This window comes from Carcharhinus amblyrhynchos, chromosome 8, assembly GCF_965287045.1.
Source record: "Carcharhinus amblyrhynchos chromosome 8, sCarAmb.v2.hapA, whole genome shotgun sequence".
NCBI classification, from domain to species: Eukaryota; Metazoa; Chordata; class Chondrichthyes; order Carcharhiniformes; family Carcharhinidae; genus Carcharhinus; species Carcharhinus amblyrhynchos.
Genome location: NC_137331.1, coordinates 120,423,326 through 120,444,997, shown reverse-complemented (window position 1 = coordinate 120,444,997; position 21,672 = coordinate 120,423,326). Strand labels below are relative to the sequence as shown.

The 21,672-nt window shown below is 48.9% G+C and overlaps 1 protein-coding gene across 4 annotated transcripts in view; it reads right to left on the bottom strand.

The window, feature by feature from the left end:
• The window catches only part of nipal2 (NIPA like domain containing 2), a 94,119-nt gene that overhangs the window by 25,143 nt on the left and 47,304 nt on the right, over positions 1-21,672 (bottom strand). For 2 of the 4 annotated variants that reach the window (XM_080195010.1, XM_080195014.1), the window contains exons 4-6: positions 19,346-19,405; positions 15,078-15,199; positions 2,071-2,167 (exon numbers count right to left, since the gene is read on the bottom strand). In XM_080195010.1, coding sequence (XP_080051136.1) covers positions 2,071-2,167; positions 15,078-15,199; positions 19,346-19,405 — 279 coding nt within the window. The remainder of the gene's footprint in view (positions 1-2,070; positions 2,168-15,077; positions 15,200-19,345; positions 19,406-21,672) is intronic. The other 2 variants (XM_080195012.1, XM_080195013.1) reach the window with 2 other exon arrangements.

Sequence of the window (21,672 nt, the reverse complement as noted above, 5' to 3'; positions counted from 1 at the left end):
CTATTACTTACGTGGCGAAAAACTGCAGCAGGCGACGGTGCAGAGGGACCTCGGGGTCCTTGTGCATGAGTCGCAAAAACCCAGCCTGCAGGTGCAGCAGGTGGTCAGGAAGGCGAATGGGATGCTGGCCTTCATAGCGAGGGGGATTGAATATAAAAGTAGGGAGGTCTTGCTGCAGCTGTATAGGGCATTGGTGAGGCCGCAGCTGGAGTACTGTGTGCAGTTTTGGGCGCCGCACCTGCGCAAGGATATTTTGGCCTTGGAGGGAGTGCAGAGGAGGTTTACTAGGCTGATACCGGAGTTGAGGGGGTTGAGCTATGAGGAGAGGCTGAATAAACTAGGCTTGTATTCATTAGAGTTTAGAAGAATGAGGGGAGATCTCATTGAGACGTATAAGATGATGAATGGGATGGATAGGATAGAGGTGGAGAGACTCTTCCCGCTCAAAAAAGACAGTAGGACTAGGGGGCACAGCCTCAAGATAAAGGGGGGGCGGTTTAGAACGGAGTTGAGGAGGAACTTCTTCACTCAAAGGGTGGTGAATCTCTGGAATTCTCTGCCCGTTGAAGTGGTGGAGGCTGCCTTGCTAAATATTTTTAAGAAGCGGGTTGATGGGTTTTTGATAAGAGAGGGGATTAAGGGTTATGGGGAGAGGGCGGGAAAGTGGAACTGAGCCACGACAGATCAGCCATGATCTTATTGAATGGCGGGGCAGGCTCGAAGGGCCAGATGGCCTACTCCTGCTCCTATTTCTTATGTTCTTATGTTCTTATGTGAGGCTAAGTTTAGAAGAATGAAAACTAATCTCAAAGAAACATGGAAGATTCTGTGAGGGCTGCACAGGGTAGACACTCTGAGAGGGAACTTTCTCTGGCTAGAAGGATGGTCTAGAACTTGGAGCCACAGTAAGGTTGTGAATGGTGCTACAGAAATGCAAGTCTTGTATTTCTTTCTGCATGGCTATTTTGATTAAAGAAAAGTACCAAAATTAAAAAAAAGGAACTTGTAGGGTGATGTTTCATATCTTGGAGTTACGTCGAGATGACACTAGTTTCTCCATGCATGACGCATTTTATTTATAGTGTTTTAGAATGTCTACTCCATCCTACTCATCTCGGGTCCAGCGCTTCCCTTGTTTGCCTTTCCCTGAGTCCTCCAGGCTTAGCCAATCTTACAGGAGACTGCGAGGCCTGGATAGAGTGAGCATGGAGAGGGTGTTTCCACTGTGGAAAAAACTAGAACCAGAGGGCACAACCTCAGGCTAAAGGGACGGTCCTTTAAGACAGAGATGAGGAGGAATTTCTTCAGCCACAGAGTGGTGAATCTGTGGAAGTCTTTGTCACAGAAGGCTGTGAGGCCAGGTCACTGAGTGTCTTTAAGATGGAGATAGATCGGTTCTTGATTAATAAGGGGATCAGGGGTTATGGGGAAAAGGCAGGAGAATGGGGACGAGAAACAAAATATCAGCCATGATTGAAGGATGGAGCAGACTCAATGGGCTGAGTGACCTAATTCTGCTCCTATGTCTTATGATCTTATAACCAATCACAGTGAGCATCAATTGTAAACAGACTCAAACACAGAACAACCAAACCATTGAACACTAGTTGTTGGCAGAAATATTTCAAGCTGGCATCACCCTTCACAGCAAATTTCCAGCTCAGAGACATTGTTCTGAGGTGACACTGTTTGCGTGAGTTTTACTGGCACGTCTGCCCGAGGTTCGTACGAGCCCGCCCGAGGCCAACGGAGAATGCCGTTCTCTGAGCCTCACCCACCCCTGGAATTGGGGCGGGTGTGCTGGTAAAATTCCGGCCTCTGCTTCCAATAGGGCATCAACAACCTGTCACGTACTACATCGGAACCGATTGAACACACACTTCCTCCCAGCTCAGAGCAGCTTTTATAGCAGCCTGGGAATCATATACTCCGCATTTCCTCAGTTACGCTCCGCAGAGCTGCGGAGACGGAAGGTAAGGAAGTCGCTGATCCCATTGAAACATTTTATTCCCTGTGTAAAGATGGAAAATACTAAATTGAAGCAGTGGCTTCCTGTACAACAGCTCTTACCGAGAAGTGAAGACATCAGCAGTAGGACCACTATGTGTTTCATGCCTCTTTTCTTGAAGAGATACAGAAAAGTAATGAACAATATAAATTCCAAACCCTGCGCAAAAGCAGAAACAAAGGTGTAATTATTGTGCTGCACAGCTGAAAATTCACCACAAACTCGGAGAATTTGCCTTGTAGAAAAGCAAAAACATTTTCTCAGAGCTGCAGCAAGAGAACTGCCCAGTTTTGTGGGGGTTTGTCCTACATCTAAAATATCCCTGACAAAAATAACTCCTCAGAGGCCGGTGTCCCGGCATCAGAACCATTCCTTCATTTACAAACTCAATTCCACTCCCAAGAGTGTCTCAGATACACGGTCAGAATCCGGAGTGCCAGCAGACCAGACACTCCTCAATATGTACACCCACAGGTGAGACTCACTGACTGGGCAGGAAATCATGACCTCAATCAGGGAGCTCGTACTCAAAGAGGCCAACCTCACGGGCCTCAGTGAGGTCATTACATCTGATGCCGCGTTGGCTCAAACTTTAAAGCAATGAGGCCACTGAAAAGGTAAGGAGAGTGTGGCCTGATGGGATATTGGCACTGAGGGGGGAATTTTCCCCTCCTGCCCACTGCAGCAGGTGGGGCTGGGCTGTGCAAAGGTCCGTTGACCTCGGGCAGGAATTTCGGCCTTGGGGCAAGCACAGCCGGAAAATCCCACCCGAGTCTCCGAATGCACAGTCACCTCACCAAGCACCAGGTAACTGCTCGGGGTTGCATTTATGGATATTTGCTCAGCAAAATGGCTGCCAAAGGGCTGCTCAAGTTTTGAAGGAGGGACTCAGAACACAAACTCTTGTTCCTCTCTCCACAGACGCGGGCCAGGACAGGTCCAATATACAGGCCAAGTCATGCACAGAACGCAAGCCTGGGCAGGCCCCACATCCTGACCAAGTCAGGCCCAATATGCAGGCCAGGACAGTCCGATATACGGGCCAAGTCATGTCCAGAACGCAGGCCTGGGCAGGCCCCGCATACTGACCAAGTCAGGCCCAATATGCAGGCCAGGACAGGCCCAATACACAGGACAAGCCATGCCCAGAACGCAAGCCTAGACAGGCCCCACATACTGGCCAATATGCAGGCTAAGTCTGTTCCATCAAACTATGAGGCTCCATTTGAACTCTGCCGAATGGAATGGGATTTTGAATGACTAAAAAAAAATCTCCTCCAAACCAAGTGCTCCTGTCAACCATCCAGACTGACCAGGATTAATACACAGCGAAGAGGAAAGAAAGGATAATTAGAGTTAGTGATGAGAAAGAATGTGAGAGGGACAAAAAAAAAGAGGAATGAAGGCTGAAACCAGGCAGAAGAAAAATGTCCCGGAGAACAGAAAGAAATAACGCAATTAGAAAAGCAGAAAGTGAAGGGTTTATTTTTGAAATAAAAAAGTCGCACTGACAAGCTGTACGAGTCGATGTGTCAGGGCAGATCATCCTCTCTTACAACACTGTCAAACAGAATAATCAAGTAATTCTCCCCAGATTCATATCAATGCTACATTCTGAGGAAAAAGTTAGAGATAACTTTTAAAATGCACGTTTTACATAGCCTGGTACCCAGTGCCAGGGACCCGGGTTCGATTCCGGGCTTGGGTCACTGTCTGTGTGAAGTCTGCACGTTCTCCCCGTGTCTGTGTGGATTTTTATTCATTCACGGGAATCGGCGTCAGTGGCTGGCCAGCATTTATTGTCCATCCCTAGCTGCCCACTCCTGAGGGCAGTTGACAGTCAACCCCACTATATACTGGGCCTGACGTGGCCAGTATGTGGGGCCTGTCTAGGCTTGCGTTCTAGGTATGACTTGGCCTGTATATTGGACCTGTCCTGGCCCGCATATTGGGCCTGACTTGGTCAGGATGTGGGACCTGTCTAAGCTTGCATTCTGGGCATGACTTGGCCTGTATATTGGGCCTGTGGATCTGGAGTCTCATGTAGACCAGACTAGGTAAGGATGGCAGAATTCTTTCCCTAAAGGACATTAGTGAATCAGATGGGGTTTTCCAACAATCGACAATGGTTTCATCAGTAGATTCTTAATTCCAAATATTTTTTACTGAATACAAGTTCCACCATCTAACATGGTGGGATTTGAACCTGGGTCCCCAGAATATTAGCTGATTTTCTGGGTGAATAGTCTAGTGGTAACACCACTAGGCCATCGTCTGCCCTTCCAGGGGCTCCGGTTTCCTCCTATGTTCTAAAAGAGTACTGGTTAGGGTGCATTGGCCGTGCTAAATTCTCCTTCTGTGTACCTGAACAGGCGCCAGAGTGTGGCGACTTGGGGATTTTCACTGTAACTTCATTGCAGTGTTAATGTAAGCCTACTGTGACACTAATGAATGAATTTTAAACATCTCATGTGTACTTTTATTTGGAGTTGGGTTATGTTAACTGAACGTAAGTTACGGTGGAAATGAGTGTCACTATAAGTGCTGAATACCCAACCAGCTACAAAATGAGTATTGGCCACATTAATGGCTCCACTTTAAGCTGCTGAGGTCCCGAGCTTTAGAACCTTTGGAATTCTCTACCCCAGAGGGCTGGAGGCTCAGTCATCGAGTACAGTTAAGGTAGACATTGATAGATTTCTAATCAGCAATAATGAAAGGGATAAAAGTGGGTAAAAAGCGTTGAAGTGTCCGATGAACATACTGGATGGTGGAGCACATTCGATGGGCCGAACGGCCTTCTCCTGTTCCTAAAGAATTCCCTCCCTAAACCTTTTCAATTCCCTCCTTTTCTTTAAAACACTCCTTTGGGTGGCACGGTGGCCCAGTGGTTAGCACTGCTACTTCACAGCTCCAGAGGACCTGGGTTCGATTCCTGGCCTCGGATCACTGTCTGTGTGGAGTTGGCACATTCTCCTCATGTCTGCTTGGGTTGCCTCCGGGTGCTCCGGTTTCCTCCCACAGTCTAAAGATGTGCGGGTTAGGTTGATTGCTAAAAATTGCCCCTGAGATGTGTGGATTAGTGGGTAAAATGTGTCGGGATTTGGGGGTGAGGTTTGGGCCTCGGGGTCCTTGTGCATGAGTCGCAAAAACCCAGCCTGCAGGTGCAGCAGGTGGTCAGGAAGGCGAATGGGATGCTGGCCTTCATAGCGAGGGGGATTGAATATAAAAGTAGGGAGGTCTTGCTGCAGCTGTATAGGGCATTGGTGAGGCCGCAGCTGGAGTACTGTGTGCAGTTTTGGGCGCTGCACCTGCGCAAGGATATTTTGGCCTTGGAGGGAGTGCAGAGGAGGTTTACTAGGCTGATACCGGAGTTGAGGGGGTTGAGCTATGAGGAGAGGCTGAATAAACTAGGCTTGTACTCGTTAGAGTTTAGAAGAATGAGGGGAGATCTCATTGAGACGTATAAGATGATGAATGGGATGGATAGGATAGAGGTGGAGAGACTCTTCCCGCTCAAAAAAGACAGTAGGACTAGGGGGCACAGCCTCAAGATAAAGGGGGGGTGGTTTAGAACGGAGTTGAGGAGGAACTTCTTCACTCAAAGGGTGGTGAATCTCTGGAATTCTCTGCCCGTTGAAGTGGTGGAGGCTGCCTCGCTAAATATTTTTAAGAAGCGGGTTGATGGGTTTTTGATAAGAGAAGGGATTAAGGGTTATGGGGAGAGGGCGGGAAAGTGGAACTGAGCCACGACAGATCAGCCATGATCTTATTGAATGGCGGGGCAGGCTCGAAGGGCCAGATGGCCTACTCCTGCTCCTATTTCTTATGTTCTTATGATTGTGTTCGGTGCAGACTCGAAGGGTCTCCTTCTGCATTGTAGGGTTCTACGATTCTATGAAAACTTGCCTCTTTGAGCAAGCTCTTGGCCATTGGGCCTGATGTCTCCCTACGTGGCTTGGAGTCAGATTTTGCCTGCTAATTCTCTTGTGAGGTGGCTTGGGACATTTTACTGTGTTAAAGGTGCTATATAGATTCAGACTGTTCAATACAAAGAAGGACCGTGGGTGGCAATTACTACAGTGTTAGTGAGACTCGGAATAATAAACTGTTGGATAGCAATAGGTAAAAATAAATAGTTAAAAATAAAATATAAAAAAGAGTAGCTTCTGGAAGTGAATAAAAATAAGACAAGGGAGAAAATAGATAGCAAATGAAGTGGTTATAAAATTCCCAAGGGAATAAGACAAGTTACTGGCTAAAACTCTACCACGACAGAAATCTTCGTTGGCCTCAGACGGATTTTACAATCTTGCCGAGCGAGGGAGTAAAATCCCACCCACTGTCTTTGGAAAAGAGCAGCCGAGGAATTTCATTAACAGCTTAAACTGAGCAGGGAAGCAGGTTACGAGGTGACCTAACTGAGGCATACAAGATGATCAGAGGGTTAGATAGGGTGGACAGTGAGGGCCTTTCCCCTCGGATGGCGATGGCTAACACGAGGGGACATAGCTTTAAATTGAGGGGTGGTAATTATAGGACGGATGTCAGAGGTGGGTTCTTTACTCAGAGGGTAGTAAGGGTGGGGAATGCCCTGCCTGCAGCAGTTGTGGACTCGCCAACTTTAAGGGCATTCAGATGGTCAGTGGATAGGCATATGGATAACATTGGAATAGTTTAGGTTAGAGGGTCATTAGATTGGTTCCACTGGTCGGAGCAACATCGAGGGCCGAATGGCCTGTACTGCGCTGTAATGTTCTATGAATGGGAGAGCTGGTGCATTGATTAACCAGGAATTCTCAGGGGAAAGCTAGCAGGAGGTGACAGAAAATACATGGGATTTACAGAAGCAGGCCATTCAGCCCGCCTTACCAATGCTACATTTGTGTTTCACTCGAGCTTTTGTCCCGTTTACCACGGCTAATCCCCAACCCACACAACGTTCGGGACCCAAAGGGGCAGGAGGTTCGAGGGGCTTTGAGAAAAAAAACTTTTTCACCTGGAGGGGGAATGGGAATCTGGAATGCATTACCCGGGAAGGCAGCGGAGGCTGGGAACCTTTAAAATGTATCTGGTTGAGCACTGAAAGGTCATAGCACTCAAGGATATGGGACAAGTGCCGGAAAATGGGATTAGCATTAGCACACCTTTAGTGGTAGTTATTGTTGGCACAGGCTTGATGGGCCGAAGTGCCTTCTCTGCACTGTATGATCTTACCCTACATCATCTCACCCGAGTGAAGGGTGAAATCTTCCAGTTTTTAGTCTAGGTTTGATGGTGGAGGCATCTCCCCCCTTCCCCCCTCCCACCTCCTGTGAGAAATGCCCCCATTTCTGCCTCCACCATCAAACCTGGACTAAAACCTGGGAGATTTCATCGGGGTGAGGTGATGTAGGGTAGGGTCATACAGAGCAGATTCCGCCCAGAGAATCTCTATTCCCTTCTCCCTTAGAGCCCAGTGAGGGTGGCACGGTAGCACAGTGGGTTAGCACGGCTGCTTCACAGCTCCAGGGTCCTGGGTTCGATTCCCCGCTCGGGTCACTGTCTGTGTGGAGTTTGCACATTCCCCTTGTGTCTGCGTGGGTTTCCTCCCACAGACCAAAGATGTGTGGGTTAGGTTGATTGGCCATGCTAAGAAATTGCCCCTTAGTGTCCAGGGATGTGTAGATTAGTGGGTATAGTATATGGGGGTAGGGCTTGGATGGGATTGTGTTTGGTGCAGACTCGAAGGGCCTCTGTCTGTACTGTAGGGTTCTATCAGGTGTTTATTTAGCTTCTCCTTAGCTGCAGTTTTTCTATCCACCTCCTCGCAGGAGCGAGCTCCGCATTTTAATGATTCTCCAGGTTGTACCTCACACTGCGATATTCAATAAACCTAGGAAGTAAAGGGAGTTCCATTCTCACTGATTGCCTGGGGTAGGGGGGAGGGAATGCGGGGCTATATCTGCAGGGTGAGATGGTGTAAGTAGACTGGGAGGATATAAATATGGAACAAAGCCACGGCTGTGAGTTATCCATTCCACAGAGTTCCTCTGCCACCGAGAGTCTCGCTCCGTTCCTGAAATAAAACAAAATGTCGCAAACGAACCTGCAATTTATTGGCAGGTGTAATGTCCTCAAACCGTCGCAGGAGGGGAGGCGATGGCCCAGTGGTATTATCGCTGGGCTATTAATCCGGAAACTCAGCTAATGTCCTGGGGGCTGGGGTTTGAATCGTAGAGGATTACAGCATGGGAACAGGCCCTTCGGCCCAACTTGTCCATGCTGTCGGAGGAAATGGTGGAGGCAGGGACGCTGACAACATTTAAAGAACATTTGGACAGATACATGGATTGGGAAGGTTTAGAGGGATATGGGCCAAATGCAGAAGGGGTTAGCTTAGACGGGCTTTTTGGTCGCCACAGCGCAGTTTGGGTCGAATGGCCTGTCTCTGTGCCGGACACTCCATGATTCTATGACTACATGGCTTCTGGCTGATTCTGTGCCAGAGAGAAGGCTGCACCCTCTGGAATGATCACTCACTCTCAGTTCCCACTGTACGAGAGGGAGGACTGCACCCTCTGGAATGATCACTCACTCTCAGTTCCCACTGTACGAGAGGGAGGACTGCACCCTCTGGAATGATCACTCACTCTCAGTTCCCACTGTACGAGAGGGAGGACTGCACCCTCTGGAATGATCACTCACTCTCAGCTCCCACTGTACGAGAGGGAGGACTGCACCCTCTGGAATGATCACTCACTCTCAGCTCCCACTGTACGAGAGGGAGGACTGCACCCTCTGGAATGATCACTCACTCTCAGCTCCCACTGTACGAGAGGGAGGACTGCACCCTCTGGAATGATCACTCACTCTCAGTTCCCTCAAGCCAGGTGACCCTCTCCTGCTGTGCTGCTTTAAAGAGACAGGCACCCACAATCACTACAGCCCCCTGCACAATATCGGCTGTGCATTGTGGAAACGTGATGTCAGCATCAAGTGTTAGCTAGCTGCTGCTGAGCCTTACAGCAACATACACTATCATTGGCTCCGTGGCCACATCCCCAATCCTGATATTTGTCTTCCTGACGCTGATGGTCGAAGCAAACCATTTCCAGGCCTGACCCGGTCTGTCCATTTTGCACCCAATCTGTTCCTCAGCATGGAGAGTTAGTGCTGCATAGCCAGGGGAGAGCAACTCTTTGATCAGGACTTGTTCTTGGACCTCAAGTGAGCGAGGTAGAACATCTGTCCATCAGTTATGGATGTACAGGATATCAGTGTTGTGTAATTGTGGTCAGGTTTTTTTTAAATCATTCAGGGGACATGGGCTTCATTGACTGGCCAGTATTTATTGCCCATCCCTAGTTGCCCTTAGAGGGCATTGCAGTGCCTCTGGAGTCACATGTAGGCCAGGCCAGGTAAGGACAGCACGGTAGCACAGTGGGTTAGCACTGCTGCTTCACAGCTCCAGGCTCCTGGGTTCGATTCCTGGCTCGGGTCACTGTCTGAGTGGAGATTGCGCATTCTCCTCATGTCTGCGTGGGTTTCCTTTGGGTACTCCGGTTTCCTCCCACAGTCCAAAGACGTGCAGGTTAGGTTGATTGGCCATGCTAAGAAATTGCCCCTTAGTGCCCAGGGATGCATAGGTTAGAGGGATTAGTGGGTATAATATGGGGGTAGGGCCTGGGTGGGATTGTGTTTGATGCAGACTCGATGGGCCGAAGGGCCTCTTTCTGCGCTGATCTATGGTTCAATGATCTATTTCCTTCCCTGAAGGACATTATGTGGAGATGCCGGTGTTGGACAGGGTTGGGCACAGTAGGAACTTTCACAACACCAGGTTGAAGTCCAGCAGGTTTATTTGGTAGCACGAGCTTTCGGAGCGCTGCCCCTTCATCAGGTGAGCCCTTTAACCTGCTGCTGTGAGACTTCTTACTAAAGGACATCAGTGAACCAGATGGGCTTCTCCGACAATCGACAATGGTTTCATGGCCATCAGTAGATACTTAATTCCAGGTATTTTTATCGAATTCACATTCCACCGTCTGCTGTGGCAGGATTGGTTGGCAGATACAGATCTGTCTTTTAAAAAGTGTTTAGACTGTTACATGGGTACGATGGGTATGGAGGGATGTGGGCCAAATGTGGGATTAGCTTAGGGGTTTTTAAAAAAAAGGGCACTCTCTGTGTAACAAAGCTGCTCCTCAAGTTGCCCTTAATTCCTTCTCCTCTCAGCGTTAACAGATAAAGGCTGGAAATGCTGGAAACTCTCAGCAGGTCTGACAGCATCAGTGGAGACAGAATAGAGCCTGAGCCAGACCCGAAACGTTGGCTCTATTCTCTCGCCACTGATGCTGTCAGACCTGCTCAGAGTTTCCAGCATTTTCTGGTTTTGTTTCAGATTCCGGCACCCACAGTATTTTGTTTTTATGTAAAGGCTGGAGATCCGTCCCCCCCACCCCGGTTGCCAGGGAGCCCTGTACCTGATTCCTCTTTATCAGTAAATACCGTCTGCCTCCAACGCAGCCTGACTTGAGTTGACGTTGCCCGAGGGGTGCCACACCGGGATTTGCTTAGTTTGAGGCAAAATTAGTTCCAATGTGAAAGAAACTCAGTTCCCGAGGGAATGAGGAGGGGCCATAAAGAGTTAACACAGATGACAGGATTAATAACCAGTTAGGAGCAAAGGGGTGTGACATAAGAACATGAGAACTAGGAGCAGGAGAAGGCCATCCCCCCCCTCGAGCCTGCTCTGCTTTTCAATAAGATCTTGGCTAATCTCTCCCGGGTGTCAAATCCACCTCCCCACCTGTTCCTATAACCCTTAATTCCTTTACTGTTCAAAAAAATCTATCTACATTTGCCTTAAAAACATTCAATGAGGGAGCCTCAACTGGGCAGGGAATTCCACAGATTCACAACCCTTGGGGTGAAGAAGTTCCTCCTCAACTCAGTCCTAAATCTGCTCCCCCTTATTTTGAGGCCATGCCCCCCAGTTCCAGTGTCGCCCACCAGTGGGAAGAACCTCCCTGCTTCTCCATTCCCTTCAGAATCTTATAAGATCTCCCCTCATTCTTCTGAATTCCGATGAGCGTGTCTAGGAGGCATCTCGCCTGTTATCGGGACAACAGGCACACGTGTCGTTTCCTCTGGGATTCGATTCGCCCCCCTCCCCACCTCTCCTGTCAGCCCCACCTCCCCTCAGACCACCCCGAGCCCAGTTACAGGCAATGCTGACACACACAGACAAGATGCAAAGTTTGCTCCGGCGTGCACTCCCCCAGTGCAGATAGGCACTCACACAGAAGCATGTCAAACAGCTAGTCAAACATTACCAGGAGCAGCTTTACATAATTCGAAGGTTGTCCTATTCATAGTGCTGGCGCTTTGCCAGGACACACACAAGTGACTGGCAGCAAAGAGCACTATTTTCTGTTTGAATAAATACCAGCAAACACTAAAGGGATGACTGGAATCTTATAGTTAGTGAATCCTGTTCTGTTTTATATATTTTCCGATGCGGGGAAGTGGGAGGTGATTCATTTTGGAAGGAGGAATACGGAGATACCACATCAAATAAATTCTTAGAGAGGGTGCAGGAGCAGAGGGGGCTGGATATATGTGTGCATAAATCATGGCAGGTGACAGGACAGATTGGGAAACAGTTGTTCAAGCTTTATTAAGAGGGGCACAGAGTAAGGAACTTGTGTTGAGATTGTGTGGCTAGAGTGTTGATCTGGGTGCCACCAAATCGCAGAACTGTCGCAGCATGAAAGGCCATTCGGCCCATTGGGCGGAATTTTACAGACTCCTATCGATGGGTGGAGCGAGCCAGTAAACAGCCAAGAAATCAGGGTCACGCGCGGTATCTCAGCTCTCGCGATTTCATGAGCCATATTTCCAGCACAGTCAGCCTCTCACCCATTTCCCGCAAGAGACTGAGTAACTTATTTAAATATATTCTAATGTTAATTTCCATGTGTTTCGGGAGCCCAGCGTCCATTCGTTCGGGCTCGCTTGCCTTTATGGACTTGCTGGGAGAGGCAGAGGCCCGATGGGCTGAATGGCCTCTCGTGCTGTATATTTCCATGATTCACCTTTAGTCTGAGATGTAAGGGGGAAGTTTTTCCACACAGAGGGTGGTGAATGCCTGCAACGCGCTGCCGGAGGAGGTGATGGAAGCAGATTCTATAACAATGTTCAAGAGGCACCTGGATAGATACATGAATAGGCAGGGAACAGGGGGACATGGACCATGTACAGCCAAGGAAGTATTAGATTAGAGAGGCATCTGTGTCGGCACAGACTTGGTGGGCCGAGGGGCCTGTTCCTGTGTTGTCGTGTTAAGAACATAAGAACATAAGAAATAGGAGCAGGAGTAGGCCATCCAGCCCTTCGAGCCTGCCCCGCCATTCAATAAGATCATGGCTGATCTGTCGCTGCTCAGTTCCACATTCCCGCCCTCTCCCCATAACCCTTAATCCCCTCTCTTATCAAAAACCCATCAACCCGTGTCTTAAAAATATTTAGCGAGGCAGCCTCCACCACCTCAACGGGCAGAGAATTCCAGAGATTCACCACCCTTTGAGTGAAGAAGTTCCTCCTCAACTCCGTTCTAAACCGCCCCCCTTTTATCTTGAGGCTGTGCCCCCTAGTCCTACTGTCCTTTCTGAGCGGGAAGAGTCTCTCCACCTCTATCCTATCCATCCCATTCATCATCTTATACGTCTCAATGAGATCTCCCCTCATTCTTCTAAACTCTAACGAGTACAAGCCCAGTTTATTCAGCCTCTCCTCATAGCTCAACCCCCTCAACTCCGGTATCAGCCTAGTAAACCTCCTCTGCACTCCCTCCAAGGCCAAAATATCTTTGCGCAGGTGCGGCGCCCAAAACTGCATACAGTGCTCCAGCTGCGGCCTCACCAATGCCCTATACAGCTGCAGCAAGACCTCCCTACTTTTATATTCAATCCCCCTCGCTATGAAGGCCAGCATCCCATTCGCCTTCCTGACCACCTGCTGCACCTGCAAGCTGGGTTTTTGCGACTCATGCACAAGGACCCCGAGGTCCCTCTGCACCGTCGCCTGCTGCAGTTTTTCACCCCGTAAGTAATAGTCCTTCCTACCATTATTCCTACCAAAGTGGACCACCTCACACTTGCCAACATTAAATTCCATTTGCCATTTCCTGGCCCATTCGCCCAGCCTATCTAGATCCTTCTGCAGACTCTCCACACCCTCCGCACAATTTGCCTTTCCACCAATCTTGGTGTCATCAGCAAATTTCGACACCCTACACTCGGTTCCCTCCTCCAGATCATCTATATAAATGGTAAAAAGCTGAGGCCCCAGCACCGACCCCTTTGTTCTTTGTATGATCTTATCCAACACTCCCAGCTGTTTCAAACTTAAAGTCAAAAAATAGATCAAACAGCATTGTGGGAGAGTCTGGGGTGTGTGGGGGGAGCAGGGGATAGGCGGGGGGAGGATGCAGGGAGAGGGGGCGCAGGGTATGGGGAGGCGATGGGGAGTCTTTCACAGGGAGGCCTGAAGCTACAGCTGAAGACGTGGACTCGGTGAGGGCGTCGAGGCCTACACTGCACCCGTCACCACCAAGCCCCACTCTCCCTTAGAGAATGACACTGTTCGGAAGGGCAGCAATAAGAGTTGCCTCAACTAGTCTTGTGCACCTCACAATGGAACTCCAGAGTTACTAGTGCCCCTAATACCGATCTTTTTGTTGTGATTTGAAACATTTGAACTATTTCTTTCCTTCTGGGCCAGTCTGCCATGAGGAGGACATTTCTAAACTGCCGGCCTGTTCCCCACTGCCTCCAGGGGCCCGGAGGCCAACTGGAAAATTCCAGTCAGCCTCACTAGGCCTTTGTTCAGTTGAGAGCTGGCAGGTGGGTGGATAGCCCTGACTATCTCCCCAACCCCCGCTACTCTGGGGAAAATGGCCTCAGGATGGAAGGGAGCTGGGGGAGCCCGGAGTGAAGATCGGAAGCATGAGACTCCATATCCTTCCAGATCAGAACTTCAAAACTCAAGACCATACGGCACCCCCAGTCATTCATTTGTGTCTCTGCTTGAAATGGATGATCAAACACCAACAGAACATAGAACATTACAGCGCAGTACAGGCCCTTCGGCCCTCGATGTTGCGCCGACCAGTGGGACCAATCTAATGACCCTCTAACCTAAACTATTCCAATGTTATCCATATGCCTATCCACTGACCATTTGAACGACCTTAAGGTTGGCGAGCCCACAACTGCTGCAGGCAGGGCATTCCCCGCCCTTACTACCCTCTGAGTAAAGAACCTACCTCTGACATCCGTCCTATAATTACCACCCCTTAATTTAAAGCTATGTCCCCTCGTGTGAGCCATCGCCATCCGAGGGAAAAGGCCCTCACTATCCACCCTATCTAACCCTCTGATAGTGGGCGCGTATCACAAACTGGTGGGAACGACATCTGAATGCTTTGGAAGGTCACTGGGTCCTGGCACAGTGGTTAGTGCTGCTGCCTCACAGCGCCAGGGTTCGATTCCGGTCTTGTTGTCTCTGTCTGTGTGAAGTTTGCATGTTTCCCCCGTGTCTGCCTGGGTTTCCTCCGGGTGCTCCGGTTTCTTCCAAAAGACGAGCAGGTTAGGGGGATTGGCCATGCTAAATTGCCCCTTAGTGTCCAAAGGTGTGTAGGATAGAGGGATTAGCCATGGGAAATGCACGGGGTTACAGGGGTAGTGCCTGGGTAAGATGTTCTTTCAGACTGTCTGTGTAGACTACTTGGGCAAAATCATAGAATTCCTGCAATGCAGAAGGAGGCCATTTGGCCCATCGAGTCTACACTGACCACAATCCTACCCAGGCCCTATCCTCATAACCCCACACATTTAACCTGCTAACCTACCTGACACTAAGGGATAATTTGGCATAGCCAATCAACCTACTCTGCGCATCTTTGGACTATGAGGGGAAACCAGAGCACCCGGAGGAAACCCAAACGGTGTTCTTGTGTACTGTATGGATTCTATACTTTATATTATATGTATATATACACACACCTCATTTCAGAATGACTTACCAAGTAAACCAGAAATGGCCAGCTGACAATATATTTGTGAATTTTAGCGGCTGTGATCTCCTGTTGGACGTTAATGGCAAAAGTCACCAGAAGGTATGTCCCCAGCACGGCCAGTGATCCCCCTGCAGGAAAAAACAAACAACAGGGCAGATTTAAACCAGTCCCGGCATCAGCCAAAGATCATTTCATAAACAGAGTCTTATCAGATCTTCCTCCTGCGTTCCTGGCCCAAACAGATCGGGTCACAGTTAATCCTGAAGTTCCCAATGCTCCTTAATGACTTCTGCCTTGTTGGACAGAGTGTTTGTCCATGGATATTCTGAGGGAATCATACTGCAGGTGGGAATGATGTCCGGGACTGGCTGCCACAGAGCAGTGGGTGGTTGGCTCGACCGACGAGAAGCCTGAGGCCTCTTTTCAGGGGATTTTCCATTTGGTCTCCAGGTGCCCTGAGGCAATGAGAAATAGGCTGGCTGGCTGGACACGGTGTCCCAGGACAGCATATATCGTGATGCCCAATTCTACCTGGTTTTAGACATGAGATCATTATTTTACCTGTCATGGTTGTTCCAACCTCTCCAAGGCCGCACCCCCACCTCCGTCTCGCTGAACCTCCTCTTTCCCGACGACTCTGTGAGATTTCTGCCTCCCTCCTACTCTTGGGCATCCCGGATATTCGTCGCTTCCTCCGTGCTTTCAGCTGCCTGGGCCCAGAGCTCTGGAATTCCCTCCCTAAACCTCCCCCTCCTCCTTTGAAAAGCCTGAGGCCGGCCTGCAGGTTAGGCGGATTGGCCGTGCTACATTCTCCCTCAGTGGATGGCGGAATGCGGCGACTCGGGGATTTTCACAGGAACTTCATTGCAGTGTTAATGTAAACCTACTTGTGACACTGATAAATAAACCTTAACCGATTCCGAAAAGGAGTCTTGTTCAACGTGGAGCATTGACTTTGGGCGGGATTCTCCCATTTTGAGACTGAATACGGAGACGGGAAGTTCTGGCAGTGCCTGTCCCACGGATCACGATGGCAGGATCCGCACCAGATTCTGCTTGGGGAGCTCATTAATTATGAATAAGAGAATATTCCTCTCTGGTTCTCCTGGGGGGGGGGGCCGGCAGCCAATTTCTCCACCCACCCTCACTTGATTCGAACACCAGTTCAGCACACTCCTCATATCCCTCGAGCGTGGGTTGAGAGAGCGAGAAAGTTTAGAGGTTTACAAGATTATGACAGGCTTGAATAGAGTGGATATTCAGAGTCTTTTCCCCAGGGTCGAAGGGTCAGTTACTCGGGGGCAGAGGTTGAGAGTGAGAGGGGGTAAGTTTAAAAGAGATTGTGAGGGGCAGGTTTTTCACGCAGAGGGTGGTGAATGCCTCGAACGCGTTGCTGGTGGAGGTGGTGGAAGAAGGGGCGACACGGTGGCACAATGGTTAGCACTGCTGCCTCACAGCGCCAAGGACCCAGGTTCAATTCCGGCCTTTGGTCACTGTGTGAAGTCTGCACGTTCTCCCTGTATCTGCGTGGGTTTCCTCTGGGTGCTCCACTTTCCTCTCACTGTCCAAAGATGTGTGGGTTAGGTGCATTGACCATGCTGAATTGATCCGAGTGTCAAGGTAAATATGTGGGGTTACGGGAATAGAGCCTGGATGGGATTGTGGTCGGTACAGACTTGATGGGTCGAATGGCCTCCATCTACACTGTAATTATTCTATGATATAGATTTTATAACAACATTTATATAGATGATCTGGAGGAGGGAACCGAGTGCAGGGGGTCGAAATTTGCTGATGACACCAAGATTGGTGGAACGGCAAATTGTGCGGAGGGTGTGGAGAGGCTGCAGAAGGATCTAGATAGGCTGGGCGAATGGGCCAGGAAATGGCAAATGGAATTTAATGTTGGCAAGTGCGAGGTGGTCCACTTTGGTAGGAATAATGGTAGGAAGGATTAATACTTACGTGGCGAAAAACTGCAGCAGGCGACGGTGCAGAGGGACCTCGGGGTCCTTGTGCATGAGTCGCAAAAACCCAGCTTGCAGGTGCAGCAGGTGGTCAGGAAGGCGAATGGGATGCTGGCCTTCATAGCGAGGGGGATTGAATATAAAAGTAGGGAGGTCTTGCTGCAACTGTACAGGGCATTGGTGAGGCCACAGCTGGAGTACTGTGTGCAGTTTTGGTCGCCGCACTTACACAAGGATATTTTGGCCTTGGAGGGAGTGCAGAGGAGGTTTACTAGGCTGATACCGGAGTTGAGGGGGTTGAGCTATGAGGAGATGCTGAATAGACTAGGCTTGTACTCGTTAGAGTTTAGAAGAATGAGGGGAGATCTCATTGAGACGTATAAGATGATGAATGGGATGGATAGGATAGAGGTGGAGAGACTCTTCCCGCTCAGAAAGGACAGTAGGACTAGGGGGCACAGCCTCAAGATAAAGGGGGGCGGTTTAGAACGGAGTTGAGGAGGAACTTCTTCACTCAAAGGGTGGTCAATCTCTGGAATTCTCTGCCCGTTGAAGTGGTGGAGGCTGCCTCGCTAAATATTTTTAAGACGCGGGTTGATGGGTTTTTGATAAGAGAGGGGATTAAGGGTTATGGGAGAGGGCGGGAATGTGGAACTGAGACACGACAGATGAGCCATGATCTTATTGAATGGCGGGGAAGGCTCGAAGGGCTAGATGGCCTACTCCTGCTCCTATTTCTTATGTTCTTATTTTAGAGATATCTGGATAGATACATGAAGACAGGGAATAGAGGACTATGTAAAGGCAAGAAAATATTACATTAGAGAGGCATCTGTGTTGGTACAGACTTGGTGGGCTGAAGGGCCTTTTATTGTGCTGTACTGTTCTCTGTGCTCTGTTCTCTCCAGCCCGCCTGTCTTCCCCAGACTGTGCAGGATGTCAGCAACCCAGAGAGAAAAGGTTCACAGCCTCAAGAGGAAGTCTATGCCTTGATTCAACCTACTCCCCAAGCCATGGGGCGCCCATGTACCACTTGCTCTTCTACCCACCACAAATAGAGTTTTCATCCTTCCAGTAAGGATGTGGTATCCCGTCAGCCCCTGGTTTCTGAGCCGCCCACACAACCGCTACCCCCCCACCCACCCCCGCCACTGAGCCTCGCCTCACACCCCACTCTCGTTTTTGGCCCCTGACAGATCCATCACTCTTCCCAACATCAAAACCCACTGCATGAATCCCGCAGCTCAGTGCTGTCCAGACAGACACTGATGTGTGGCCCGGGAGGGGGAAGGAGACCCCTGTCCTCCCCAGGCACTGTACTGATCTGGGATGGTGATAGAGGAGGCTCCATGGGTCCAGCAGCACGGTGCTGTCCGTGAAGACCAGCTGGGCGTGGAGATGGAGGCAGGAAGTGGCCTGCCCCGCAGGGTGGTGAACAGCGCGTCAGGAGCAGTGTGACACTGTGGCAGAAAGTTGTTACCCTCACCGTAAAGTCTTACCAACGGAGCACCGCCTTGTACATGCCACTCTTTAGCAATTCAGGTTTGACGCCAATGTGATGTCTCATTGGGGTGATGTAAGGTGGAAAGGCCTGATGGGACATCGGTGGTTCTAACGAGCATTAAGGAGATGCAAATGAAATTCACGCCACTAGCCAGAGGCAAGATGAACCCGCCATTAACCCACCAATGGGAGAATTACAACGGGATTTTATGTCAATGCGTTTTTGGCTCCTGCCAGATCCATCACGTCTTCCCAACGTCAAAACCCACTGCAGGCTAGTTGAGTGCAGTGACCAGTTCCCTCCCACAGAGAGAAAGACGTGCTGGTTAGGGTGCATTGGCCATGCTGAATTCTCCCTCAGTGTACCCGAACAGGCGCCAGAGTGTGGCGACTTGGGGATTTTCACAGTAACTTCATTGCAGTGTTAATGTAAGCCTACTTGTGACATGAATAAATAAACTTTAAAACTCTAAACTATTTCTGTGCTGTATATTCCGTACATAATTAAAAATACCGTTTCCAATTTGACCACCTAATGAGGAGCAGTCTGGCTGCTCATGAAGACTACTTCATATATAAATGTTCTAATTTCAGACCCTGCGCATGGTCTATCATAGTCTAACCTTTATTTTTATTTTAAACAGCTAATTATTTATTGTGCTTGTATGATAAGGGCACCCATGGGGGTGACAGAGAAAGAAAGGGCAGATTTACATATATCAAGGGGTTGCCTGTAGTCCAGCAGAGTTGATACTCAGTAATAAGCTGTGTAAAAGATTACGTATTACGGGAGGTCTGACTTACCCAAGATATCTGAAGAACGCATCTTCTCCTTGAGAAACAGCACCGAAATGGCTGCACTTGCTAAGTAAATAATAATAGTTCTGGTATTACTATAAGTACTTGCAATTGACCAAGTTTTGCATTAAAACGGAGACATTGAAAAATCAAAGTTAATGGTGATGAACCCAGGTTCTTATCACAGAATAGAATCCCTACAGTTCAGAAGGAGGCCATTCGGCCCATCAACTCTGTATCGATCACAATTCCGCCCAGGCTCTATCTCCACAACCCCATGCATTTACCCTACTAATCCCCCTGACACTAATGGATAATTTAGCATGGCTAACCTGCACATCTTAGGATTGTGGGAGGAAACCGGAGCCCCCGGAGGAAACCCTCGCAGACACGGAGAGAATGTGCAAACTCCGCACAGATGGTGACCCAAGGCTGGAATCGAACCTGGGTCCCTGGCACTGTGAGGCAGCAGTGCTAACCGCTGTGCCACCGTGCCGCCCTGGTGTTATTCTGTCAATGTTATTCTGTCAATAACATTAAAATTAGTGGAACACATCGGGTGGGGTTTTCTGGGCACACTCACTCTAAAGTCAGAGATTCCCACCCCATTCCCATGGCGGGCGAGAAGGGTAAAGTCCACCCATTATATTCAGCAACTCCTTCGACTGCACTTTCCAAACCCGTGACCACCTCCATCTAGAAGGACAAGGGTAGCAGATAGATGGGAACACCACCACCGGAAGTTCCCCTCACTCACTATCCTGACTTGGAATTATATCGCCGTTCCTTCAATGTCGCTGGGTCAAAATCCTGGGGATCTCTCCCTAACAGCATTGTGGGTGTACCTACACTGCACAGATGGCAGTGGTTCAAGAAGGTGGGGTGGTTTTTAAGAGCAAATAGGCCATCCTTCCCAGTGAAGCTAACATCCCATGAAAGAACAAAGAACACACTCAGTAGCTCGTACTCTTGTTTGAGTCAAAAGATGATGGACACAAGTCCCACTCCAGGCTGATACTCAAGTGTGGTACCGATGGAGTGCTGCACTGTTGGAGGTGCAATTTTTTGGATGGGATTAAGCCTCACCTGGTCTCTCAGGTGGATGTAAAAATCCCACGGTCACTATTCAAAGAAATTTCCCTCGGTGTTCCGCCCAATATTTATCCCTTAACCGACATCACTAAAACAGATCATTATCTCACTGGGACTTTGTTGTATGAAAGTCAGTCACCCCTTCTCCCACATTAAAAGAGTGACTACGCTTAGCTTTGGGCCTGGGCAGCTGGAGGTACTGTTGTGAAGCTGAGTTTGTGAAGTGAGGTCCCTTAAGTTATTGATTTAACCAAACCGGGAACTTCAACTGAACAAGAAAGTATCAATTAACGTAAGGTTCTACTGGAACGCTGTTCAAATAAATACAAGGATCATTCATTACCAAAACAAAATAATAATTTAGTCACTCTCAAAACAGGTTTTGCAGCTTTGGAAATATGCGTTTGAAGTTCTTCTGGTGATTCCGCTGTCTGTAAGCTCTTTCTGATTTGATACCCTTCTGTTAGATGGAGAGTTCTCTTAAGGGACTTGTTTTAGCTGGCAGGGAGCTGCTCTTCCCTCTCTAAGCGTTGAGAGGTGGCAGTTCTTCAGTTGCACTGCAGGCAGGCAGTTAAGTTCTTCTTTATAACTCTGATGACATATCAATTTTCCTACACCAGGATTGGTCTGATATCGTCAACAACAACAAATTCATATTCGACAGATTCCTGGTAGTGGAGTATCTTCTTTAAACTGATAGGCTGTCAAAATTCAAAAGCCTGCAAGGACCATTGCTGAGGTAACCCTGATGCTTGGTCCTCGTTACAAATGTTGCAATCTGTGTACTCTGATTGCACCTACATTTTAAACACCCAAGTGCTGACACAAAACCAACTTTTAAAGGGATCCCATTTCACAAACGCAAGTTCACAACAGTACTCCCACTAATAGTACAGCGACTAAAATCAATTGATGCAAGTTCTTTCCTTATCTCACTAAGTTGGCTTTTACCCGAATGTGACTCTCGTACAAAACTGTCTCACTGATCTGGGAAGCTGGAAGCCTCTCTGTACCTTCAGGGCCAGTTCCTGTGCTGTAACTTTCTTTGTTCTTTGTACACCTCAGGGACCGCAGCGGTTCAAGAAGGCAGCTGGACACCCCCCTGACCAGGGCCACTAGGGACGGGCAATAAATGTTGGTCTTGCCATGAACGCCCATGAAATGAATTTCTAAAAATATTCTTAATGTAACAAACATCTTGCGATGGGATGAGTACGGGAGCAATCTGTCCGACTGGCAGC